The 25,915-nt window shown below is 42.5% G+C and overlaps 1 protein-coding gene across 1 annotated transcript; it reads right to left on the reverse strand.

Annotated features, from left to right (window-relative positions):
* Positions 1-362: 362 nt before the first annotated feature.
* LOC116801028 (ankyrin repeat domain-containing protein SOWAHB-like) lies at positions 363-24,398 on the reverse strand. Its single transcript, XM_032718292.1, has 4 exons — positions 24,172-24,398; positions 23,404-24,065; positions 16,803-16,943; positions 363-443 (listed from the first exon to the last, which is right to left on the reverse strand). The coding sequence occupies exons 1-4, from the start codon at positions 24,296-24,298 to the stop codon at positions 378-380; spliced, it is 996 nt and encodes a 331-aa protein (XP_032574183.1). The 5' UTR covers positions 24,299-24,398; the 3' UTR covers positions 363-377.
* Positions 24,399-25,915: the final 1,517 nt, after the last annotated feature.

Genomic DNA, 25,915 nt, shown 5'->3' on the forward strand with positions numbered 1-25,915 from the left:
AAATATTCAATTTATCTAAGCCAAAGTTTCCATAGTTTGTTATATTTGATTGAAACTTTAAGAAAATATCTATTAATAATTAATTATTGTTCATTTTAATTTAAGGCATCAAGCATGCACTAAAGTATTAGTTAACCCATAAATTAAATTTATGCATATTTGGTGTAAAAAACTTGGCAAGATAAGCAGGTTGCATTTACGCGAAAAATGAAAGATAATTTACCCCCATATTAAGTGGCTCACCCTTGTGGTTAAAATGCAATTTTTTTCTGAAGATAATGAATTTCGATTAAAACAAGTTTGTTTCTGAGCAAACGAAAAGTCCTTGACCAACACGGAAATAATGGTTGAAAACGTAATGTGTCAATGGTTTTGTTTTATAACGTGAAAAACGGTGTTGTAAATGTAAATGTTGGTAATAAGAAACTTACCGTTGCTGGGCACTGAAATTAAAAAGAAAGCAAAGTAAATTAATATCACATGTTAACTTATTTATTTATAAAATAAATAGTTATTCATAAGAAAGTTTCTACTGCACTTAAAGCCTGTTTAGTAAAATCAATTAAGATGTGATGCCAATAAGGAAGTCAATTGAGCAAAAAACTCCGTGAAATGGAGTACATAATTGAATATGGAATCAGTTCAAGTTCGAATCGATAGCTGATTTAATTGTTTGACTAATTGAGAGATTTTTTACTGCCCCAACGGCGAACCCCCAAGATGCAGCATTATTTGCTCCATTTGGCACTCGGTTAACTTAATGACTTGATTTGCCAGACTGATGAGGTGCGGCTGATTAGCAAGCACTGGGGGACACAACGAGGATCGAGATGGAGCTGGAGCTGGAGCTGGGAAGCTCAGAGATCCACAGACAGGCGAGTACGTGCAGCAACGTGGCCAACATCCTGACCAACATCCACATCGACTGATCGGCGACAATGACTCGCCATATATGCACCATGCACTGAGTAGCCGCAAAAAAAAGAAGAACCTTAAATTTCATGCAGAATTAATTAACCGCGGTGGCTACTAAAACTACTGCACTCCACTCATTTCGTGCCGCCGCCGCCCAAGTAGCGTAGTACTTTTTTGTGGCGTCTCCAGCTCCGTTTCCCCTTTCCCTTGACTCCTGACTCCCAACTCCCGATACCCGATTCCCGACTCCCGACTCCCGACTCCCAGTCCGATGTTTGATGACCGGGCAGACAAGGTTGGAACACACAGAAACGCTCGACCAGAGCGGTCTGGAATTTCATTCAGAAACGTGCCCTGTACGCTGAGGCTCCGACTGAACGGAGGTCGTGTCCCCGCCGCTTTGTCATGACCATCTCCACTTGCCGATGCACTGATAAAAACAATTACCCACTTAGGTTTTTTCACAGAGAAAGAAAGGATCAAGACATAGTGTTCAGATTTTAGATATCAGCTTACAGAAAATATTAGAAATCTCTGTTCTGAGTTACTAACTATACTGGCTAAAATGATATAACTTAAAACTAAAACAAAGCTTAAATATTAAAATAATAAATTCCCTTATTGATTAGTAACTAAGCCTAAACAAAATATCCTCTTCAAAAAGCATTCCATGCCTTATTCCTTTTATATGCTCTTAAAAGATTATAAAATCGAAATACTCTATTGCACTATTATTTTTTTAAGTGTACGTCTGTATGCATATGCCGGCTGCTTGTTTGCCAGCGAATCTATGTTGTGGCGCCATTAGCTGCCCCGTGTCGCAATTTAATTACAAGCTCCGTCCATCCGGAGGACATCGGTGAGATTTATGCAAAGAATATGGACTAAGCATACGCATCGGGAATGTCTCCTCGGGGGCAGAGCCATAGAGCCAGGAGCTGGAGCAGGAGTGGCAGCCAGTAGTTGGACCCGAAGCTGACATCACGATGCAGTTGCATTTGGCCCCCAGGGATCCGTCGCTTTTTTGATGCACAACTCAATTTGGCCAGCCGATCGGCGGAGTTGATGACGCGCGCAGTTAGGCCTTAATGCTTGGCTGGCCAAAAGGGCCACAAAAGCTGTAGTCCCCAAGCTGGAGTGGCCTATTCAAAGATATTAAGACGAAAGCACTTGTTGCCATCAGTGCAGGCAGCTTCTTTAAAATCGAATCACGTCTGCCCAATTTTTGACCAACTCAAAGGCAAAAGTCGAAAAGCGAAAAACGGAGAGCGAGACGCGGGATTGTGGAAAATTTTAACTCCCTTGTAGGCGATTAAGTTAAATGCCACTAAACTAATTTAATAGCGATTCTGAGTGCATTCGACTTGCCCCCATACATGCATACATACAACCCTTTTTCCGACTCTCGGTAGAAACTTGCACCACATTTTCGCTGTTAAACATCTTGTAGTCGTCGTGGTCCTTCGAGCCCGATCCCCTTCTTGTCACGTACGCGATCTTTGGTAAAATAAATACACTCGACGCCGGGCAGATTGCTTTTCTATATGGAATTTAATTTGCGCTGACCCAAACATGTAATAACAATGCAATTTCAAGCGCAATTTTCCATCGCCCCGGTCGCAAGTAAATCAAAGTGAGTATTTAATAAAGCGCTTGCCATTTTCCCGGTGGCATCCCCCCTCCCCCCTTTGTGTGCATGTATGTACATTACATTTCAAAACGGCGACGACAGATGGATGCAGATGTATAGATGCAGATACAAGCTAAAGATATAGATGCAGATGCAGATACAGATACACAGATACTACTTGCCAACCGGACATGCACGTCTCTCGTTCGTTATGCAAAATGATGCCCGGCTATCCGGGGCAGTTAAGCAGTTAAGTTAGCGTTTATGGTTTATGGTACCTATGATCGGAATGGATGGCGCTTAGCGGGGGCAACCTGTTGCGACTGCTGTGGCGCCCCATGGATCGGGGCATCTCGTAAAGCCGGGACACACATTCAGCATGATTAATTTAAGCACTTTTACGAGGCCGCTCTTCATGGCGCTCCTGATTTATTGGCGGCCAGTGGGACGGCGCTGCTTTACGATTGGCCTCAAATCGCCTCGAATAAAATCGCAGTACGCTAAATACCCCCATTCAATGGATATATATATGTATGTGTAGATACCATTCTCTGCCAATTGGATGAGTTGTTTGCTAGTGAAACTTCTAATTTCGATTACGATTCCGATCGCGATGGCTGCACTCGAACAGGTCGCAATGAGGAGAAGGAAAAGGAGGAGGAGCAACGCTTGGTTTGGGCTGAGATTTCGTGTCTGGTAGCTGGCGCATGTTGCCATCAGACGCATTTACTATTTTGCATAAATCATAATGTAATCTGCATCTGGAAATGAAAACAAACCGATGCGATGCGAGGCGAACTCAAGCGAAAATGTCCAAGCGTTTATAATTAACTGCGCGGCCCCAAACCGAAGACATTTGCAGGCGACATGCCGGGCCCAGTTGTCCAGTTTTGCCCAGTTGCCCAGTTGCAGGACGCTTCTCGGTTCTCCAGATCCCAGCCACCAACCACCAGCATAAGCCCGAGCCAAATCGCGAGTTCCTCAATGAAGCCTGCAGCTCCGCAGCATCTGCCCAGAATTCGACAACGCCGGCAACAACCGCAGATACTCCTACAGCCAAATCAGCAATGTGCGTGCACTGCGAGAAAAGGGAGGGGCTTTGGAGTGGATGTGAAATCCAAGGAACTGTTGAGCAAATAATTTACTTAGAAATATATGGTTTAGATATTGAAAGATTATTACAACTAATGCATTTAATAGTATATCATTTCTAGGATTTCCTTTTTGGATCGACACTATAGTAAAAATCTTTTCAAAATTAAAAAAACTTGTATTAAATTTAGAAATATAAAGAGTAGCTTCATTTAAATAGCTTAAAACAGAGTGGAAGATTTGATATCAACTAGAATCATATCGTAATTGTTTGTTCTTCGATTATTGAGCATTAGATTGCCTATTTGTTTTCAGTGCATATGTTTCGGCACAGGCGGTCAGCGATTCGCACCGAAGAAGAGCAGACCTCGAAGAGATGGGGGCGAGAATGGAGTTGGAGCGCATGAGCTGAGGGAGCCGAGGAGCTGAATTCGCCATACGCAGGCAAATGAATAACCCTCACCTCATGCGCAATCGCAAAATCGCGAAATCTACGCAGCGCGCGGTCATCGGGCGCCTGCCAAAACTACGGAAAATAATTTATGCCCCAGTCGACGGACCGCGGCAACACATTGGCGCAACATGCTCCATGCCTCATGCCACATGCCCCATGCCCCATTCCCCATGCCCAAAGTGGCAGGGGCACAAGCATATATAGCATATATCGCAAACTGGCAACTGGCAAGCGAGATCAGCGGGTCGGATGTTAGCCGCAGCCAGGCAACGGCCAAAATTATAAATTAATGAAATTTATGCACAATAAAATTGCAAGCGAAATTATTGATGCAGTCGTTCACGCTTTAAATGCTCCCTAAATCAAAAAACGCACCACAAAAATTATTAATATGGCCGCTGAACATGCAGCCTATACATATACATTTATACAGACAATCATCAGATGGCGCTAGGCAGCCGCAAAACGCCAAAACTAAAACAGCAAAAAAAAAATGTATAAAAACATTAAACATTAAACAGCGCTGAATGTTTGTGGCTATGTACAATCGCACAGGCAGAAATGTACACACAGGTATAAGCGCCGGATATGTTAATCGGTAAAACATGCTGCTCCTCCTCCACTTTATTCCTCCTGCTCCTGATGCTCCTACTCCTGATCCTCCTGCTACTCCTACTCCTGCCACCATTATCCATTATACACATCGTTTAGCCGATTTGTGGCGGGGTCTATCTTGTACTTTCCCTAGGACTCTTAATTCGAAGTGGAAGTGCTTTAAAGATTACATATGATAGTTTGAGCTAGATAAAGTGTACTAAAAAGGACATGGATGATTGCAACCATTTAGATATTATTTATAATACTCATAAACATAAATACTTCAATATTAAGAAGAGATTAATTTCAAGTAATAAGAAATATATAGGTATCTATGTTTATAAACTTACAGCAACGCTTTTTACAAAGATGACACAATTATAAAAATTAAAGTGTAATATCCCACGAACCTTCGCGGAAATCTTCAGCTGATAAATGCGCATTACAAACATAATGTTTTCATTTTGTGCCCAAAATGTAAATTAGTCGCTGCTACTAGCGGACTGCATCATAAAATAAATTGTCAAATTACACACAACAGATAGATTTCACGCCGCATTTTAAATTTTTTACCCATGGTTATACAGGTAAAATTTTGTTTAAGCGAAAACAGCTTTATCTTATCGCAAGTTTTTGGTTTTGGGTTTCTTTTTTTTTTTTGGGCGACTAAATGGAAATACTTATTATTCCACGAATTATGGGTATGTAAATTTCGCTTCTCACATGCGTCTCCATCAGCAGGCGAACCCCCCACCCCACCCAAAACCCCAATCCCCAAAACCCGAACCCTATCAAAAAAATAACCCATCTCAAGGGTTCCCAGCGCGCAGGCACAGTGAACCCTCGGTTTCGTAACTTACGCAGAAATCTCGAGGTTCGAGGTTCGTGTTCAAGACAGGTAGCGCTCTATTGGGCCTATATCAGCGGGCTAAAAAATTAGTTCCTCAACGATGACAAATTAGACGTCATTAAGAGTGAGCGGGCCAACAGTGACCTCATCTCATCCTTTCTGGGAAATAAACAAAAAATGGAAAAAATGGAAAAAAATTGAAGATACTGCCTGCGGAACGTGCAACAAATGGGCATGGCTGGCCATCCTAGGCATTCACAGCCCGTGGAACTGTTACTCCACATTATTTATGATAATCTCGAATCTGTGGCAGGGCCAGACCTCCGACTCCAGATCTGAGATCGCAGTTCTTTTTGGCCACCAGTTCGGTTCGAGGTGAGCCAGTCAGTCAGTCAGTTAGTTAGTCCGTCAGTCAGGTCATTTTGGAGCCACTGGCGTTGCGCATGCGCATGCGAACATCACATCAAAACTTGGAGCACTGCGTGTGGCCCCCCAAGACTGGATTCGTTGGATTCGTTGGACTCGACTCCACTGACTCCTCTGGTTCTCAGACGCCGGCGGCCTTTACCTGTTGCCAGATTGCCAGCACAGGCCTTACGGCTCCAGATTAATGCGAAGTGACATGTTTAAGTAAAAGATCCAGAAGCTTATCCGATAATGGCCACCATATTTATTAAATGGCGTATTTAATTTGAGCCACTGAACATGGCATGCACAGTAAAAAAAAAGTGGCGTTTGTCGTTTTAAGGGAGAAAAGAATTTGGAAGAAGCCACTTCAGCTACCAATAATAAATAATAACTAGAGTTTGAAGCATCTGAATTTGTGATACTAACAATTAGTATATCTATAAGTATCTAGTATTGTATGTAGCATATAGATTGCCATTAGTTTTAAAAGTAAGTTACTTAAAACTTAAGTTAACTTAACAGGACTACAATTGTAAGTACCTCCAATAAGTTATTTCTTCCCTTCATATTATTAATGTTTAATAGTTCAATAAATTATCGCATACATTTGCCTTTCGCTTCCCCCTTTTTGTTTTATTTATAATAAACTAGATTGCAATCTCCCTTTTTTTCGCTCAGTGTGCGACTCTGTCTAGGCTGCAGGCATAATTAACCCAAAAACGTGGCACCGTCCTTAATTATTCTAGGTATAAAGTAAAGTCATAGCAGCACATTGGTGGGTTAATCGCGGGGCAACCGGGACAACCGGAGCACCTCAAAGGACCCAACACAGGCTCACGAGGCACCTGGTAGCTGGGAGTTTGGGCTCCTGCTCAGACGACACGATTACCCTTAAATAGGCCCCACAATAATCATTTGTTTCGGGCCCTAAACAATGCGGCATCGATAACGGGGCAACGCAGGAGCCACCAGAGTGGCCCAAACCAAGCCACCACCACCACCGAACCACCAAGCTCATGACCAAGTCGCGGCGGCCACCACCGTCGATGGCCTGATCTTCTTCTTCTACCTCTGGCCTTGTCGTTTCCGCTGCCGATTTTTAAAGGTTGCTGCTGCTGAGGTTGCTGCAACTTGTGCTGCCAACTTCTGGTTGCCAGTTTTACTTTTTTGTTTTTTTTTCTTGAGACAACACGAAGATTAGCATGCGTGACTAACAGAATTTTGTTATTCGCGGCCAAGACTCCGCTCCTTTGCTCCCTTTTTGCGAATCGTGCTGGCAGCGGGCAACGTCCACGAACTCCTCCATCGTAATCGTTTGTTAATTTTGCTAATTAATTATTGAATTCTCGATAAGCGGCCATTGAGTAATTGGCGAATGCTTAATGAAGCAGCCGCGATTAACGCCAGCAGCTGCAGTGATTAGCTCAAGCTCAATGGGAAGATACTTTATTAACTTTACATTTAAGCAAAGAAAAGCTATTTAAATCTTTGTTATTAATGACAAACAAATTCAAAGATCCATAGATCCTGTGTAATATTTGTATGAAACTGCAATTCAAAATGACATTTAATGTTCCTCAAGGTTGATTCTTTTTATAATCGTTATCGGAATTTCTTCTTTGAAGTGACAGCGAATATAATCTCCATAATATACCAATAATTACTGCTATCATATATTCTAGTTAATTGATTTCCACTGATTTTCGGCAACCATTTTCCGGCGCAAGTTTTTTTGCATAGCTGGTCAAGAGTTTTGCCTTTTTCGATTTTATTTATATTTTTTGGCTTTTTGGGCAGCGTAACCTTTTTCTGTTTGACAAGCAATTGCACTCAGCCCAAAAATGTAGCACCACGGCTTTTATTTCTCCAGCCGAGGTTTATTCCTGGAGGAGATGGCTTCTCAGCCTGTGCTATCGCGACCCGCTGCATGTCTCTTATTTTTTTTTTTATTTGTAAGACCCCCAACTCCATGGCTGGAGTCGCAAAGTCCAGGCTACAGTCGCATCGTCCTCATCATCAGCTCCATCTGCATTCGTCCCGTTCGCACAAAGTTTAGTTTCGTAATTTATGATGTCGCTATCGCAGCATCAGTCCAAGGATTTTAGGTAACGTGCGAAACCCCAAGAACTCCAATATGAGCAGGAGCATGGTGATGGAGACGAGACTGAGGATGAGGTAGCCCCTGGAAGAGCAATGCCACAGGGCGCAGGCAAAACTATTATCAGAAGTTTTATGTAAATTTTTAAGCATGTTGCCTGCTGCTCAGCCAGTCTAACATTGGGAATCTTTGGCTCGGCAGCAGCAACTGCCACAAGTTGCGAAATGTAATCTTTTGTCATCATGTTTGACAGCCGGCAACGGTTGTCGTCCTACGCATCCAGCACACCTGCCTGGGTTCCCTCATTAATTATGCACAAGTCCGTGTTCCATTCAGCACCCTTTTCCCCGCCGCCAGGAGTCCACGCACCAGTACCATTTCATCTGTTTCAAACTATTATATAATTGTGGAGGTTTGTGGAGTCGAGGGTGCGGGTTGTGGGGATTCTCTAAATGGATGCCACTTTCTATATCTTTAAAGCGCAAAAATCGAACAGAAACAGATATAAAAATATTTATTATTTAATAGTTTTAGTACTTTAATAACTCCAAATGAAATATGAAAATGTTTAAGAATCTCTTACACTTTTTGCACACTTAAACAAAACTTTGATACCTTGATAAATTCTTAATAAATTTACATCCCAGTTTAAGTGCCTGCTAATAAGTTTGAGCTCATTACGACGTGAGAAATATAACTTCATTTAACGATACCCTCCATAATTACCAATCATTTGTACTTTTTCAATTCATTTGACGCGTTCCAGCCCAGCGAATTAATTACTTTTTGGCCACAGTCGTGGAATAGGCCCAGTCAATCCTTTGGCCGTCGAAAGGATAGGGGCTATAAATAATTGTTTATTTTTTATCTCCCCGAGTAGTAAGTAAAGGAGTAAATAAACAAACGGGCAAAACCAATATGGGCGTACCGATGGGCGGTCAGCGATTTCTGTACTGGGTTTACACTACACGACGAACGGCGAGTGCGGAGTCAATTTGAAAAATCGATTAAATTCGAATAAATGTTGGCGAATGGGCTTAGTCGGATTTAAAAACTCATAACAACCAGGCAACACCTCCTTTTGTCCAAGGTGTATACGGAACAATGTGTGGGGTAACCAGCTCATCCTTCAGCCCGCTGGCGATATTCCTTCTTTTTTTATTTTCGTTATTTTGTTTGGTTCTCAATGCAGCAGTATTATTCATATTCATTTTGCGCAATTTATGACCCGGTTGAGCCCACTGCATTCGCAGTATTGACAAATTTGCAGGGCCCCACTGCCAGCCGCTGACAGGCATCCGGATTGCGAATGGGATTGGGTATGGGAATGGGAATTGGAATGGGCCAGGCTAAGTATCTGCGCTTGGGGATCGCCATTCACCTTTGGCCACCTTTGGTAGCCGGGGGGAATCGGGGAAACGGAGTGTTGGGGAATCGGAAATCGGTAGCTGGCGCTAGTACATGGAACGGTGGCACTGGTTGCGACAGGAACACGGATTCTCCCAAGGCGAAAGCTAATCAATATACATACGTTCGCCTGGCTGGGATCGGCGTTGATTGCTTTGCCCCAGCTGCTCACACACATGGCCGATATGGCTGCACTGGTCAAAAGTGAATACGAAATACTCAGAAATGGCAAGATTTTTCACTGAAAGGAACTTAGGATAGTTAACATGCTTCATATTCCTTGGATTTAGTCAATACTACTAATTTAAGGTGTATTAGCATACCTAAATTGAAGCTGGAGCCAAGAAAACGTATAGTATTCATGTATTTGTATTCATTCTATTCATGTTCGACAGGCAATTAAGTATGAATGAATACCAAGCTTGTTACTTTTTTCCCCCGCTGCACTGTTAAATGATATAATCCCTTCGATATAGCTGATTTATTTTCCCAGTGTAGAGATAATCGCACACACGCTATTCCGCCGCTTCATGCCATTAAACGTGACAAGTTGCATGTCCAAATAAAGCAGCAATGACCTCCATCAAACCGATATCGCAGATCGACTGACCGACCGACCGGCTATGGGACCATCAAAAAACAAAAAAAATAATAATCAAAAGGATCGTGTTTAATAAAATGCAAAGCGTTCGACGATCGCCTTCTACTGCCTTCCTGGGCGATTGTAATCAGTTCAGTTGGCTTGGCCAAAAAGAAACAATGGTGATTCGGCAGCCAGTCAATCAGGAATGAAAAATCAGGCATCAGAAATCGGGAATCAGTAGCATCAAGAATCAAGAATCAGAAGAATCAAGAATGAGGAGTCAGGAATCCATCTTCGTCAGCCAGGCGAGGCGATTGTCTGCCGGACTGCTTGGTGGTTAACATGGCGCCTGAGTTTGTCGTTTTGGGAATTGTCAGCGGATCATCAGTCGGGATGATCGTCAATGACTTTGACGCGCTTTCCACTCCTTTGTCTGCCACATCCATTGTTCCTCCTCCTCTTTTTTTTATATTTTATTTCATTTTACTTCCTTTTTTTTAGCTGGCGACGGCGGCAAATGGATGTCCATGGCGGGCTCATGAAATGTCAATCAAGTCATAGAAATCGCATTGCTGATTGACTATGCGAAAGTAGGTGCTCCTCGTGGAGCGGCGAGGATCCACTCCAGGTTGGGTCCACTCCAAAACAATTCAATTGAGCCAGCAAATAAATCACGTAGAACGGACTCAATGATCGTGGACCAGAGCTTGGTTTTTTTGGTTTTATTTATTTTATTTTTTTTTTCGTTTTTCAGAGCTGTGACAGATCTCTGGTGGGTTCTGTGGCAGCAGCAGGAAAAAAATGCACAGGGCTACAGGCTCCTGAGATTCTGTTTTTTTTTCGTTAGCCTTTTGGATTTTTTTTTAGAAGTTACCTCTGTTGGCTTTCGGATTCGGGTCTTTCGTAGTAGTTATCTGGGAAGTTTTTCGAATGTCGCTAATTTGACGACTGCACGATTGCATCAAGAAGATGCTCGCCGGTCGAGCAGAGGACGTCCTCAGTCTGGACGAACTCCCGCCGATGCATTTACCGATAAGCTCAATTTCGTTTTTGCTGACACTTTACCGGCGGCCCCGAGGATCGCTGAACGGAGCATTCCCGGGATTCACGTTTTCGAGACATGTCGCCGATTTCCTCGCTTGCCACAAAAATAAGAAATTCCACTCCCAGTCGCAGTCGCAGTCACGGAGCTAAACACGCTAAAAGACTTCTTCCTTGGGCACTGGAAACTCCTTAATGGTCATAACCGTTCACTCGATGCCTTTGAATTCAACATCGCATTGGTCATAAACGAGTGTATATCCTTTATGGCCTTCATGCAAGTTTGATTCAGTCAGTTTCGACTGCTGTTATGACATAGGGTATCAGCTATTCGACTTGGCTTCAATGCGAAATTACCAACACAGCCTGCAGTAATTGTGAATGACAATAATTGTGGAGACAATCGGCAGTTCGGAACCGTGTTGAGGTGATTTCGGCCACATTCTGCCCAGGAGACATCCGTTGGAACGTGCAAGATGTTGGCGCCAACAGCGCCACCCAATAATGCCAGTGAGATAATAATAAAGACGAATTCCACTGGCGGCGAATGCAATTCGGTTGCAATCGCCACTTGGCATGGAATGACAGTTAAGGAGCGCCTTTCCAGTGGACAGTTACACATGTGCTACGTGGCACCAATGGGTTTTAAATCCTTCTAACTAGTTCTTATAGAGTTAAATTATTAATAGCAATGTATATGCAATCACATCCATCTAATCCAAACCCACACCGGAGCCGAACCAAGTGAAAGCTCATGACACAAATCTGGCAGTGACTTCAAGCGACTATCTACAATGACAATTAAATGGGTTTTATGTCCGAGTACATCACCTCCAGCAGTGCGGAGTGATGGCCGGATGACACGACCGCCACTACCATTGGAACTGCTCTTTCCCAGAAGGGAAATCCTTTCGCATGTCAACTGCCCGTATTTCCAGCACTTCGTCGGCGACATTGGGTGAACTCTTAAACTGCAGTGTTACTAAATATATAAAGCCACCGTTCAGGGAAATATTTTGATGACATTTATGCGTTAGCCACGTCCAACGGCGGCACAGAGCTCTAATTAAATTTAATAGCCGCTCAGCGACATAAAATTGAGCCACCAACGTGGCAGACGTCGTAAACACATTTGATTTGATTTCTGGAAAGGCTTCACTCGGATCCTCACCCATTTGACATTTTCGCCGGCGGATTGTTGATTGAATTGTCACCTCGATTTAATGACGCCCATGGAAAGTATCTTTCACACAAGTCGCCGCCGCTGCCGCCGTCGTTTGGTTTGATGTCTTCCCACCCGGAATCGGGATTCTGAAATGGGCCAATCATATGCCACTTGGCCAAAGGCGCCACCAATGCCGCTGACACACATAGACACCACTATTATGGTTCCAGAGCAGGGGATCCAGATCCGACTGAGTGTGCCGCAGGGACTGTCAAAGGTGTCAGACGTTTTATTGCCTTGCGGACGACCTGTTGAAAAGTTCATGGTCACGATGTGAGGAGTTTCCACGGTGGCAGGCGGACTTTGAAGATGCTCCTTAGATCTTAGACACTTAATGGCACTTCATGCGTTTTGCACCGGTATTATTCAATTAAAAAATTACATCAAAAGGGTAATAAAAATATTAAAATGTGTATCACTGTTATTTATAGTAGAGCTGCTCTCTTTTTTAGCGCAATAAAGATTATAAGTTGTGAATAATTTTAGCGCTTTTTACCAATATTACAAAATGTATCTTAATAAAAGGAGGTGACATTTGTTTTCTCATTTTATTGCCCAAAATGCCCGTACGTATTTGAATGCCCAAACACATTATATGGCGGAACACAGCGATTGCGATTGTAGTCAAATGTAGTCGTACTCAAATATGGGCTTGTCCAACCGCTTCAGGTTGTTTGTATCCCAAGTTTAATTAAATTTCTGGCACACGACATCAGCAATCAAGCACTGGCAACATGGCATCGGCATCGGCATTGGACTCACCATAGTCACTATTGCCGCATGGAACCATGGGTTAGATGCACAGTCATGGACATGACTCTGTGTAAACGGACATGCACATTTGAATTCAGTTAAATAGTCCACCTGGGCATGCCATCCACATCCACAAGTCCACAGTTCCACGTCCATGGCTGAGCCAATCCAGAGTGCCTAATGTTCGTCGGATCGGAATGGCATGGGCTGATGGAATGCCCTTGTCCGGGCATAGAAGCCACATGGCTGGATGTATCAGTATGTGCATATTCAAAACGCCAGTCGCTGCTAATATGTAGTAGCGGCTTATAAAATGTTACAAGTTTTGTATTAATTAAAAACTTTGGCTCGTGTGTGTACTTTTACCAAGTTATATATGTATGTATATCCTTTTTTTTTTTATTCGTAACCTACTCCTTTTGCCACTCAGGTGTTCCCCTGTATAAATACACACATGTGGGCTGGACTCGGGTTTGGGTCCATTGTTTGCAGTCCATCCGATTTTGGTGGGGCGATGGGACCGCCCCAAAATAGACAAGCATGCACCGTTTTGCAATTTAAGCTTGTCCACGTTGCTGGTGGTGCCGTGATGTTGCCGCTGTACTGTTGGGTTTCGCCTCCAACCCCGGCACCGCCGGTTGGCCATGCATCCATGCCGTAAGCTTGTCCGTCCACCCGTCGGTTTGTCCGTTTGTCCGTTCGTCCGTCCATCCATCAACGTGTTTGACCTAGCCGGCAATTCGGTTTGACATGCGGGTAAATTGAATTTTCCTTGTTTCGCATTTGTTTCGAGTTGTTTCTTTTTTGATTTTGCCCCGTTGTACGAATTACTTATTCAAATTAAAAATATTTTTTCTTTCTTTTTTTGTTGTTTTTTTTTATACCCTGCCGCCGATGACTGGGGAATTTTTTTATTTGGAGTTTCTCCACAAAATTCTCGCCCATTTATTTACATACGCGTACATATGTAAATGGTCAGTGGCATGTGAGTCCGGACTTTGTACATAATCCTGTTAGCATACAAGTGTAACTGAATCCATCTGCATAACTTTCGGTCACCCGACTGATTTCACTTAGAATTTATTTCAGTTGGTATTGGAAATACAATTGGAAAATAAGTTTTTTTGTACTTAAATTTCAGACATACGATTTATATTTTATTTTTTTTTATTGCTTTTTTTTACTATATTTTTATTAATGGTTTAAGCGATTTTAGAGTGGTATTTTATTTTATTATAGCACAGTAGTGACGAAACGCACCACAAGTGTGTAGAAAAGTAGTCCGATTGTAATGAATTCTTCATCAAGATAGCGAAAAATACTAATTTATCACAAACTATAACTATTAGGTGATTTAATCATTCCAAAGTGCTCATTAGAGAATATCTTCACCTAATAGTTCAGCGATTATTCGCATGTGAACATTTAAAAATCCGCAAGATACAACCGTTTTTTCGGCCATTCACATCCATCTTGAGCAGAATGAGCAAAACGAGCTGCCCGAAGGAACTCGAGGCATTAGGTTAAGTGGCAATCGCGGTCTGATTTATGGCTATTTCCGTCTCGTTGCGATTTCAGTGATTCAAGGAATTGGAAGCGCCGCAAATGAGCTGCCAGTTGGCAGTTGCTCATCCAAAAGGCCTCCGGGGTGCCGGTTCGTTCGCTCATTAATTGATTGCACTTATGGCCCTCAAGATTCAAGATTTGCATGTACATATGCGAATGCGTATGCAGAGTGCGGAATTCATTATTTCCGGGAACAGTGCATTTGTACGGCAATTAGTCCGCTCGCGAACATAATCTACCACGGCTTCTCCACCTCCTGCGCCACCGCAGATACCCGTAAAACCCAGGGGCCCATGTTCCTCTGCGGACGGCATAAATCATCTTGCAACGGGGCCGACGCCCCAGTATCATCATCAGCAGCACTGGATATATACTATATGGCTATATGTGGGACATAAATACCCGGGGACGTACGAAACTCCGAAAAACGCTGTCTAATTGAGAGGCACCACCAGAAGGGGCAGCAAATCTGGCGTATCCCATATTAAGTTCTCACACTGAATCCCCCAATCCTCATGCTCATGCCCATACCCACTCCAGTTCCAATTCGGAACCCAATCTCGAGATGTCGCGAGCGTAGCCATATTTCCATGTCTCATTTGCGGCGACCCCTCGAGAATTGGAGCTCGCTCTTTCCCCCAGTTTTTTGTGAGTGGGGTCACACGCACGTCATAAATAAGCGTAAAAAACTTGGTCTTGGGGGTGATGGACCAGGGAATACCCGGTAATGAATCCAGATATACTTAATTGTTTTAAAAAAGTGTTGCCTAGGAAACCTAATTATTTAAATGCACATATAATAGTACAATATAATGCTAATTACTTAAAAGAGGTAGCATTCTAGGCATATAGATAAGTTCATAGATATTGTAGCTAATATTTGTTCTTTCGTAGCCCAGATTAAATATTCCCCACACAGTCACTAAAAATAGTCTAGTAACCAGAAATGTAGCCCTTGTTCTTTATTATTTATGATACTTTAAAACAAAGTTTCTCCAGCGCAATAAGTTAGGGAAAAACGCATTCAGACATGTTGTCAAAACATTTTTGATTACCAACAATTAACAATTTCTAAAAGAAGCACAGGTAATAATTTATAAATTCCTCTTTAGGAGAAAACCTAATAAATACGAATAAATCAAAAGTTATCGTAGAAATATAGAACTATGTTACCATTTTTTTACTTTATGAGATCGTAGAATTTAATTATAAGTATCAAAGGTAAAATATTAAGCATTTAATCACCTACTTTTTAGCTATTCGCAGTTTGAATAAATAATATGATAATTGAAAATACAGAAAGCTAATACTTTAAACTGATTTTTAAAAACCTTTCCTTGCCAATTTGGTTACCTTTTAACGTTGAATATAGAGTTTTACCAAAAATGCTTCTAATATAAACTTTATATATAAACTTTATGATTTATGTCCTTGTAGGTAGTTTTATGCAATTAACCCTTTACTGGCAATTAGGCATTTCAAATCTTTTGCCGGAAAATCAGAAGAAACGAAGAAATGCAATTGTGTCTGCCGCTTGGATACCTTCTAGTCCGCTTCTCATCCGCAATCTCTGCGAGATGATCACTCGTCAGTGGTTGCCCAATGCCAGGCCATATATCTACGTCTATATCCATGTCTATATCTATATCTATGTCTATATCTATGGCCGATCCGTACGGCCTACGTTGTTCGGAGTCGCGCTCACGCCCACTTCTTAACATGCGCTACAAGTGCTAAAAATGCTGAAAACATATTTCACAATTAATTGTCGCCTCGACTGGCGTTGTTGTTGTAGCATATTTAATTTATTTTTTTTTAGCTCGCTATGCGACAAACGCCAAATCCCCCCTCCCCGCCCACGGTTGCCACGCCCCCTCTGGCTGGCCGGTCCCTCAGTTGTCGTTATTATATTTTTCCTCGCATTTTTAAGTGTTGTTCGACATGGCAAAAACAACGCGTTGCTGCTTAATTTGTCGTAATTAATGCTTATGAATAGTTTGTACTTGTCGCATTTGTTAGAGTATCGTGGGTGGAAAAAGTGGCTAAAAGGTGGCTCAAAACTGGCTAAAAGGTGGCTTAAAACTGGCTATAAGGTGTCTTAAAAGGTGGCCAAAAGGAGGCGTAAAAGGTGGCCAAAAGGTGGCTCAAAAGTGGCTAAGAAAAGAGGAATCAGTGAGACTTACCTGCAGCTTAACCAGTTCCGGATACTCGCTGGCCATCTTGGCCAGCTCCTGGTAATTAGCCTTCGCCATCGAGACGATCCACTCCTTTGCCTTGGGATGCGCCAGCGTAACCTCCGGTGAATCCTTCTCCTCGATTAATTGCTGCAAGAGGAATGGAGAAGAGGAGCGGAGGAGGTGCGCCCAGAGGGGCATAAATTAATTATGCATGTTTCTGCCACTTTGTCTACGACTTGGAAGGTGACGAGGGGGGGCGTTGGCGGAGGCGTTGTACCACTGCTAACAAAATAAAACAAAAAATCGAAAAAAAACCAAAACGAAAAACATCGGCACGAAGCGGGAATAAAACATAGAAAGCCCATTGAGAGCATTAACGCCAACACAGTCGTCGCCTCCCGGAATATACGATTCTAATTTACCCACTAGCACACACGGCCAACATTGCCCCACAATCCCAGTGTGTGTGTGTGTGTGTGGCATCCACATGGGATATGCAATATGGAACGGGTGCTTTTCGAGCAGGAGGTGCACTTTCAAAAATATCTAGTTTTTCCTAATTAGATCGAGCACGAATGCGCGCACAAATTGAAACCAGAAGGAAAACGCTGTTGGTCGTTAGAAATTTAACAAGAATAATGCTATATCTATTCTAATGATAGAACTTAATATATTTTATTAATGAATAACCAGCAATTCGATATAAAATGTGGATAATCACTAATGTGTATGTTTAAAGATTAGGAAGGATTCCAATCTCTAGCAGTTTAATCAAATATACTGATTTGAAACTCCAACTTAGAATAGAAGAACTTTCCACGAAGGATTTCCACTTCCACATCTCAGCTCATTTTTCCGAGTGTCAAGATGGGATGCCCACGAGATTGGGGGATGCGGATGTGGATGGGAATGGAATTGGGATATGTGTTGTTCCAAGGGTGCAGACACGGGCGTAAAAGCTGGATGGTAATTATGCTCACGCATTCGACGGCGCCATCGCCATGTTCCTTCACTAATTATGAAGGTAATAATTTTTATTTATTAGGCGCGTGCTTAAGGCAGAAAGTGCGCTGCGTTCTTCTCAAACAGCAGCTCCCTTTCGAAAAGAAAGTAGTAGATGTTTTTTGGTTCGGTGATTTACACAGTTTTTTACACACACACACACACCCGCAAAAGTCGGCTGCTGCTGATAATGAGCCCTCTAATGATTTCCGCGGGTGAGGGTTGGAGTTGGGGTTGGGGTTTCCTCGGATGCAGGAGAAGAGAGAGGAGTGCGTTGACTACTTCCCAAACAAACACATGTGCCAGCGACAATAAGAATGGAAGCCACCCGACATGTGTGCCTCATATTTACGAGCGCACAACACATTTTCGGCAACTAATTATCCATTCGCATAATGTTCGCGGGCCTAACAAGCTGTGCAATCCCAGGAAAACCCGGCATAGCCGGCAAACCCACTCCCAACTTTCACCTGAACAACATCACCCACTCTACGGGGCCCTTTATTATCCCGGGCCCATCGTAACATAGCTAATAAATACGACGACATTTGAATGCCGCATTTTGGCCGCAGGATGCGCAGAACGCGTGCCAGGACCTCCGTCCAATTCCATTCCATTCCATACCTCTCCATTCTATTTACACGCCACTTGACTCCTGGAGAGCTCACGTTTTTCCAATTACGGACGGGTGTTTTACTCCGTCCGGTTGCACAGGTAAGCGAAGGGCAGTCGCCATTTGCAAAGGGCATTCTGGATGGAACTCGCATCCAGATATGGATTCAGATACGTACTCAGATACGGATTCTGGCATTTGAGCGAGCGAGCGAGGCAACAGGCGTAACAGGAACAGGAACAGAAACAGCAGCCGAACATCATAAAACAGTACAAACATTGAGACGCAGGCCCTCTGGCCAAGTGACCATGTCAATGCTAAACAAAAGAGCCCGGAACCCGGAACAGAACCCCATTCAATGGAAAACCAGACCAAACCGAACTGAACCGCCCACCACACTCGCCAAAAACAATATGATGAGTCAATTAGAGTAGTTACAAAATATGAAGTACTTATCAACAAAATATAATTGTAAAAGAAATATAGTAATATTTAACGATCATAAGGATGGGTTTGTATTTCAGTGCGAATTCTATTATCTTAGAAAGATAATAAAAATGTATTTAAATGTTATGAAGAATAGAGATTTCATTTTATGCAAGGATAAAGATAAAGTATCTTATGGTCATTTTTAGCAGCATTGCCAATAATTTCGTAGAGTTCCTACATATTTCATTTATTTTATTTATAATAAGCCAAAAGTAAACCCTTTAAAACTAACTAACTAATCACGTACATTTTTCCGACTGCAAGCAACCACCCCCAAGGATTCCCCATTTTAATGGTATGTTGCTTTTTTATGGCTTTGGGATGAGGAGACAACAAAACAAAAAAAGAAGAGTATAGAATAAGGCAAAACACGGAGCAACTCGGACTGGAACTCTGGCTCGAACTTGGGGACTTCGGAAGGGATTGAGCACCGGTTTTGCCCTTGTCCATCGCACTGGCTGGCCACCCATTCTGCTCCCCAATCGCTTGTTTGTTGGCCAGTTTTCTTGTGTGCCGTGTCCCTTTATGCCCGATATTATATCACACAGCTGGCCGTTGTCCTTTTGCCAGGATGTGGCCATGGCCCTGCGCCCAGGATACCCAGACTACTGCACACTGGGATGCAGAGAGCAAGAGTGTGGATACGATGTGGAACTCGGGGTCTGGGCCATGTCCCTTCAGTGTTTACGTTGGCCCGGCGAGTCTTACCTTTCGACCGATGCCACAAAATGGTCGTGTTTCCATTTCCAGGATACAGGCTACAGGCCACGGGGATTCAACTCCGTTCGCTTTTTTGTCCAGTACGAGTAGGACTAGTGGGTGTGGCTGCAACTTCGGCGGTGAACGGGTGGATGGATATTGTTGCTGTTGTAAATTTAACCGCTTCGGGACACAGTCCGTTGTTGTTTAACAGCAATAACAACTTTTGGTTTGTTTCCTTACATTTTTAATTGGGTCCTTTGTGGCTGGCATGACCGTGATGAGAATAGCTTTGCCTAACTAATTTCTATTGCTGCTTATTGGCTATGTTAACATGTTTCACCAACTTGTTTTATGCAAAAGGGTTCGTTTCGCCACCGACCCAGCCACGCCCCCCGCAACCGGGGGCAACCCAATCCCGCCCCCCATTTCGATGTGGGTCGCCTGGCAGTTTTATATGCACTGTGGGACTACGGAGGTGGCCTCCTATTTTTAATAAGAATATATATGCGGTCTGTTTGATGCTGCAGGCGGACTTTTGGGCAGGAACTTTGCTTTGGGGCCATATTTGCGATGCCAGGGGGTTTAAATTAGATTCACAAAACATCGGGCTGAGTTTGCATTAGTTTTTGTTTGATAGTTGAAAGCTTTAGAATCTTAATTATTATTTTATGAAAGATACTTCCCATCAGGTGATTGTTTAATTTGTTAAGAATTTAGATATCAGATTATATCCAACCCTTGCCAGACAAATCAAGGCAATCTTAAGTTAAAAATATATTTTGGCAATTCTTTGAATTTTTAACAACGCTATTTTAGTTAACAACACGATGCCTACTTTTGGATTTGAAGGTTTAGCTGGAATTCATGATAACTTTGCTCTTGAACCGAATAATTTATGTAGTTTCCCGTTAACCTTCTAAAATTTCATTAATCAAAAATAAGTAAAAATCCCAATATCAATATCAATATTAGTTATTTACGAAAAAAAATCCCATTTTAAATCAGCTTCTTATTTTGGGGCGTAAATTAATCAACTCACAACGGTGCTGAGTGAGCGTACAAAATGCAAAATCATCGGGCTAATTAAAAACGATCGAAACGAATTTAATTGATCAGCTAGCTGGGGATGGATACAGATCCCAGATCCCATAGTTACGGTTGCAACGCCAAAAACTTCACGGTACACCATGATGAATCCACTTCACTTGCTCCCCAGTTTTATATTTTCTTTCGATCCCATGATGAATCCCATGAACTAGAATGGCGCCTTTGAAACTCCTGGGGAAGATGATGAGCCACTTTCTTTTCGTCTAGCGATGATTAGTTATTTTCTCTGATGAATAACCGGGAAAAAAGGGGCATCCATCAAAACCTATCCCAATATTGTTTACAACTGAATTTTAATAATTGCGTGAAGACGGTTGGCGCCATCAAAAATGACCGTGTGTCTTGTTAGCGAATCAATTTGTTAACAAGCTGTAAGCGCTTATAACGCCACAGATACTTTCTTTATTCTCAGTGCTCCAAATGGGAGCTATCAACCCGATCTGTACGATATGATAGTGAATTATAGCCCTTCGTTTTTAACTCTACTCATGTTGCAGACAAATTAATAATGACTGGCGAAAAGATGGGCGAAATTCAAGTGAATTCATTCATTCAAATGAAGTATTCATAATTTATACGATAAGTAATAGTAAACACATTCAACGAAATGTAGTTCCTTAAAATGTACTAGCCTTGTTAGTAAGAACTTCCCCGTAGCTTCCATTTAATTTTGACTTTATTTTGATATTTTTAATTTGGCTGCTCAAAATCGGGCTGCGTAAATCCGGAAACATGAAATACGTGAGAAATTCAAAGTTGCGGCAGTGATGCTTTGAAACAGATTTCCAATATAAGGACTAGTTTGATTCTACCATGTCCGAGTGTCTGTACAAATAGGCACTTAAGTTCGCTTCCCGATGTTTTAGTTGGATTTTATAGCATCTGACGTGCCGTTGACAATCCCACTTTGATGTACATCCACTGCTGCGGAGCATCTTGCTCTAAACATGATACAATAGATTGAAATGAAATGGAATGGGATGGGATACGGATGCGGATGGGACCATCCGTCTCGCAGACAGACTCCGATGATTTATGCACTGGGGATATTCGTTTTCAACTCTAAATTGCGTGATTGACAGGCCTAAGTGGATGACAGTTGTTTGACAACTCGGCCCAATTGCACTACTATAGCTTGTAACATTAACTAAGGAACGATTTTTCCGTAACGCTTGACAAATTCCACTGCCACATGCTCACCCCGAGATTGATACTTTTCTAAATTAGAATCTCGAAATGGACACGCTACAAATTATATGTATGTGGAGTGGATTTTGTTGAAGTGCTAAAGGTTTCCTTTTCCAATTTACATCAATTATAGTCATAGGAACTGGAAATGGTTCGGTTTTCATAAGAAATAGCTAAATTCATCATTTTTTATGTTTAAAAATATCAATATATAATATTCCATTAGATTTACTATCAAAAATTCCTTCCGATTGCAGATTTTTCTGAGTGTTTGCATGCCATTTGCTGGCCGCAAAATTTCTCACGTAACTCACACTTGGCATGTCCTACTATGTGTTTGTGCACATAATAGGCTTTTGGGGCATCAAGAAAATAAAGAAATGAAAATGCGAGGGGGGAGGTTGGTGGAAACAGCTTGCAAAGTGTCGTCATGGCCAGTTGATGGAACAAAGTTACTAAACACATCGCACTCGGGCGGGAATCGAATTCGGAATCGGAGTACATGTGTCCGCACATGTACGTACACATGTCGGGCATCAGCTCGCCAGTTCTCCAGCTCACCAGCTCGCCAGTTCACCAGCTCTTGAATGCGCGGCGGCGACAAAGCCGGGACAGAAAAAGTGGACAGGAAGGCGAACGGAACGATGCAGGCGCATGTATGTAGTTTTATGAGACTTACATTTATATTGTCCACTAATAAAATTAATGGATTTATTCAATTCGGCCTGTGCTGGTGGCAATTCGTGACATGGCTCTGGGAACTGACAGACAGTTGGGTGACCGACCGACCAACCGACCGGCTTAGTTCGAGCCAGCCACTCTGTCACTCTGACATTCTGGCCATCTAGCATTCCGCCAGCAGTTCCACTTGAGGTGGCCCAAAGCCTGGGACAGCCACTGATGCATTGACAATAATTGCTCGGGGTTTCTAGGGCCAGCAGATCTAATCTGACCCTGATTTGTAGCGGAATATCAGCCAGTTTCTTTGTCATATGCAGTGATGGGAAAGCAAATACTTCATTCAATCCCATCATACAGTGTTTGTACGCTAAGAACTACTTTAAGTTGCCTAAGCAGGAGGATGGTTTCAAGATATGTTACGAATTTAAGAAGGCCACTCTTATCACTAAGCGAAGAATTCGATGTAAATAATAGAATTCGTTTCTCTTTAGTTAAAACAACAAAGTTGATTACAGTGTGTACAGTCTACGATGGATTGAAAAAGCAGCTGGTTAAGTGAAACAAAGTCTGCAGATATTTTTGCCTACCTACAGTGGACACATCATATAAAAACCTTCATAGCTCTGTGCTAATTAATCACAACTAAGCCGTGCAAAAAACGTCGCATATTTGAATTGTCTGGGAGCGAATCTTCCCACTACTGAAGCACAGGAAATGGAACGCATTGAAACAGAGCTGGGAGAGAAGGGCCCGAAAGACACCCGCACCCGAGCCGAGCCCGCATGATGGCTAACGCCCTGGGTTAACCGGTTCTGTGGCACTCACCTTCTCTGGCTTCTTCTTGGCTGGCGGCGATATGATTTTAGCCTCTTCTTCGGACGCCATCCGGTTGAATTTGCGCGTGGCCTCCTTTACGCTGATAGGATTCTCGGCCACATCGCCCTCGGCGGCGGGAGCAGTGGGATCAGCCATCTCCGGCTTTTCGATGGAAGTGCTGGACGCCGAGGAGGCTTCCGAGGAGAAGGAGAAACGTGGTATGTTCTCTTTGTTGTCGATCACATCGATGGAATTCGATCGAGACGTTTTCTCCGGCTTCTCCTGCTGATCCAGATCCTCGGACTTGACCGACGGTTGCCTCTCCAAGCGTGCTGGCTCAATGCGCTTTATGGCAGCCGTGAATTCGTCCACGCACTCCTGGTAATTCTCCTGGTGCTCCTTGGCAATGTAAACGGCTGGCGGAGAGGTGACCATGGGCGGGGGCTTATATGGCGGTGGCTGCCGCATGGGCGAGTCAAAGTTCAGGGATGCGCCGCCGGGACTCGAGGGCTCCGGAATACCCGATGCGGCGGCCACCGCGCGCTCCACAACCTCATCCGTGGGGCATTCGTTTACGTATTTCTTGCGCAATATCAAAAACTTCTGATTGTTCTCGTTCTTGATGGTGGACAGCAGTGTGACATAGGTCTTGAATCGCTTGCGTGCCTCATCTGCAATTAATCATTGGGAACATCCATGTGAAAACCGAATCATTATGGGTTTTCTTGGCCATTCAACAGGTCCCACAAATCCAAAAGACATACACAAATGACTCACTTTGCGACTGTGGGTGAGTTAGGAATTTCTTGAAGTGCTTCACCAACGCGTGATTCGTCACCTTGCACTCGTTTGCCAACATGTAATTACGGATCTCCGCAATGGATAACTCTTTCGGCAGCTCCATTGCACTTTAAATCTCACTTTAAAACACTTTTAAACGCGAAATAAATAAAAAAAACACAACAAACAAAAACATTCGACCAGGGCACTGTGCACACTGCGAATGTTGCAGCCCTCATGCTTCGCGGAAAAAAGCTCGCTGATTTCGCTAACTGACAGAATGCTGGGGGGCACGTAACTCGCAAAATGGAATGATTTCTTTGAGTTTAAATAGTTTTAAAAGCAATTTTAAGATAAACTCTAATTTATTTAAAGAATTAAATGTATATAAAATTTTCTAAATTTATTTTAAATAAATAAAACTATGAATTAAACATTTTTATGTCGATTTAACATGTGGAAATATCAATTACTTTCGAGACAATTAATTTGTTTGCCTTGAAAAAATTTAAATATCACCGTAGAAGAAATGATTAATAAAAAAATATATGATAAAATAAAAATGATATAAATAAGAAAATTAAAAAAAGACATTGTGACAATTAATGCCCGCAAACTTTATCGTTTCTTCTACATTTTCAAGCCGTAAGGTGAGTTAAAAAACAATTTTTCGAAATGAGTAATATAATTTACCTCAATGAGTTTGCTTTATTGTGCAAAATATTATAATAAACCAAGTACGTAAAGGTACACGAAATCCTCATAATCAATGTTGAAATCCCTTCGGCATGGCAACTTGTAAATCCGAGTGGTAGTTAATTTGCATAAAATTTAACTCCAGTTGAATCCATCTGGCTCGAAGTATCTTCCGCATGCAAAGAATTATTAAAACAGTTCCGAATTAATTCCTGAGACACAGCCAAATGTAAATTCAGGGGCGGATCGGGCGGAGTAGAGAGCCCCAATCCCCCACCGAAATCGGGGAGTTAACTATGCAGTACGTGTATGTGGGGCACAGAACGAGTTGATTTCCATCTCAATTGGCCAAAATGGTTTGGCTGGGGAGCTGGGTTCTGGGTTTTGGGCCATGTATGTGTGGGCCAATTTGTTGAATCGACGTCATTTATCATCCGCAGAGCAGAGTTCTAGTCGAAAGGAAGCCACAGCCGATGACAGTGACAATGGCGCATCTGGATACACAGATTGGGATTGTATCTTTCACTTGCATTTCAAGATGCAAATGTCAAGACGTGTTGTACTCTGGATATCCTTTCCTTCCCCTTCCGAAAACCCGTCCCCCCTCCCCCCTCGCAGGATTCAATTCCAGAATGCCTCGATGGCGCAGATGCGCACTAATTTGTATGCCCGCACTCTTTGGATTCGTTATCCGTTGGTTAAATGGCTAAATGTATCTTTGGCAGCGTGCTCGCCTCATAAATGTGCCCAAATAAATTACCCTTATTTATCATTTTATTCGGGGTTCCATATAAAGTCGAGTTTCGCCACGAGCGAGAGTATATAACTCATGTTTGTTTAAGGTATTTGCTGGCTAATTTGCTAAAACACAATAAATGCTACTAAAAAATACTTATGTAAATAAATAAAAATTGATGTAAAAGGGGATTTAGTTCGACATTCCTTGGAATTTATTAAAAGATAATGTATTTCTTTACTATCAAACAAATTTCGATGGTTTTTATACAATGCGAATCGAATTCATATGAATTTATGTAAATATTGC

This window comes from Drosophila sechellia, chromosome 3L (genome assembly GCF_004382195.2).
Source record: "Drosophila sechellia strain sech25 chromosome 3L, ASM438219v1, whole genome shotgun sequence".
Classification (NCBI taxonomy): domain Eukaryota; kingdom Metazoa; phylum Arthropoda; class Insecta; order Diptera; family Drosophilidae; genus Drosophila; species Drosophila sechellia.

Coding starts and splice junctions, on each gene's coding strand:
- LOC116801028 (XM_032718292.1), bottom strand. CDS start 24,298: ATGGAGCTGCCGAAAGAGTTATCCATTGCGGAGATCCGTAATTACATG. Junction 24,066..24,171: donor AACTCACCCACAGTCGCAAA/GTGAGTCATTTG, acceptor GATTAATTGCAG/ATGAGGCACGCAAGCGATTC. Junction 16,944..23,403: donor CCAAGAAGAAGCCAGAGAAG/GTGAGTGCCACA, acceptor TTCCTCTTGCAG/CAATTAATCGAGGAGAAGGA.